Genomic DNA, 1,498 nt, shown 5'->3' with positions numbered 1-1,498 from the left:
CCCCCCCCAGCGCCCCCGATACGGAGCCGCTACGGCACTGCCCGCGAGGACCTGCTGCCGGGGTTCGGTGCCCACAAATCCCAAACGCTCCCGGCCTAGGTGACGGGTCACCAGCCGTAAACGAGGGCAGAGTGACACTGTCGAGATTCCGCTGCAACGCCCGGGGTGGGGGGCGGGGCGCTGGGCCTCACGACTCCCGGGGCAGGGCGTGGGGCGAAGGCGCGGGACCGAGGTCTCGCCTCGGCGCCCCTCACCTGTCGCGTTTCCCGCAGACGTGTCTCCTGATGCGGCAGCAGCACGAGGCCGCGGCCCTGAACGCCGTGCAGCGGATGGAGTGGCAGCTGAAGGCCCAGGAGCTGGACCCCGCCGGGCACAAGGCGCTGTGTGTGCACGAGGTGCCCTCCTTCTACGTGCCCATGGTCGACGTCAACGACGACTTCGTGCTTCTGCCGGCCTGACGCCCCGCGGGACGGCCACACGGGACACAGGCGAGGGCCGCACGCGTCTGCCCGGCGCCGCTGCCGAGTCCAGGCAGCGCGGGGAGACCTTGTCCCTCGGGCGGGGACGTCCAGGGAGAGACCCCGCACTTGGCCCCTCCCCCCGGGAGCTGCCGCGGGAGCACGAGGAGACGGCGGCCTCGGGGTCTGCTTTCCGGGCGGCTGCACGGGCATTTCAGGAGCTGCAGAACGGATGTATTTTTTACAATTTCCTGTTCCATTCTGATCAACTAAAAGAAAGAAAATTAAGGCGGCCACCCCTCACGGACAGTGACCTCCGGGTCGGAGGGCGGGGACGGGCTTCGGACGGGCGGGGATACTGTGGCCGCGCGCAGGGCTGCCCGCCCGCTGCGGAGGGACACAGAGCCGGGACTCTCGGGTTGTGTTTTTAATGGAGTCAAATCCACGTGGTTTGTATATTTTTTCCTTTAATCTTGGGCATTTTGTTTCTCTTTCTGAGAACATAACTTGAAACACTACAGAGCCAATAATCATATAAAAAGTGTACCCGTAAACGCTGTACAGTTTTATACACATTCACAATGTACTTTTGCTGCCTTCTAGATAATTTATTTTGCAACACATTACTGCACAGTTGTAAATAACTTATGTACTGTAACATCACTTCAGTTATGTGTAAAGAAATAAATAAATTAATTAAATGCTCTTTGTACACGACAGGCCCTCTCCAGGAGGGGCCGACATGCGGGACCGACGGGGACCGCCCCACTGGAACACCACAGTGTCTTCAACTACGTTGCTCCCCATTTACTACTTTTTTTTTTTTTTTTTTTTTTTTGAAACTAATTTTTCCCTTTTCCGGTCTTGACTGGGTCCCAAGCCCCACCCCCACCAAGCTGCACAGCTCACAGCGGGGACAGGGATCCCTGAGCCATTCATGTCCTGTCCCCGGGGCAGCCAGACCTGGGCTTGGGGACAGAGAGGGCCAACCCTCCTTCCCCCCCCCCCCCCCCCCCCCCCCCCCCCCCCCCCCCCCCCCC

The 1,498-nt window shown here is 60.4% G+C and overlaps 1 protein-coding gene across 18 annotated transcripts in view; it reads left to right on the top strand.

The window, feature by feature from the left end:
• ANKRD11 (ankyrin repeat domain containing 11) overlaps positions 1 to 1,170 on the top strand; it is a 178,989-nt gene extending 177,819 nt beyond the window's left edge. For 13 of the 18 annotated variants that reach the window (XM_049622674.1, XM_049622676.1, XM_049622675.1 and 10 more), the window contains one exon: positions 273 to 1,170. In XM_049622674.1, coding sequence (XP_049478631.1) covers positions 273 to 889 — 617 coding nt within the window. In that variant the 3' untranslated portion in view covers positions 890 to 1,170. The remainder of the gene's footprint in view (positions 1 to 272) is intronic. The other 5 variants (XM_049622682.1, XM_049622681.1, XM_049622680.1 and 2 more) reach the window with 1 other exon arrangement.
• The last annotated feature ends 328 nt before the right edge of the window (positions 1,171 to 1,498 follow it).

This window comes from Panthera uncia (genome assembly GCF_023721935.1).
Source record: "Panthera uncia isolate 11264 chromosome E2 unlocalized genomic scaffold, Puncia_PCG_1.0 HiC_scaffold_20, whole genome shotgun sequence".
NCBI classification, from domain to species: Eukaryota; Metazoa; Chordata; class Mammalia; order Carnivora; family Felidae; genus Panthera; species Panthera uncia.
Note: the sequence above shows the minus strand (reverse complement) of the source record. Positions and strands in the feature narration are given on the sequence as shown.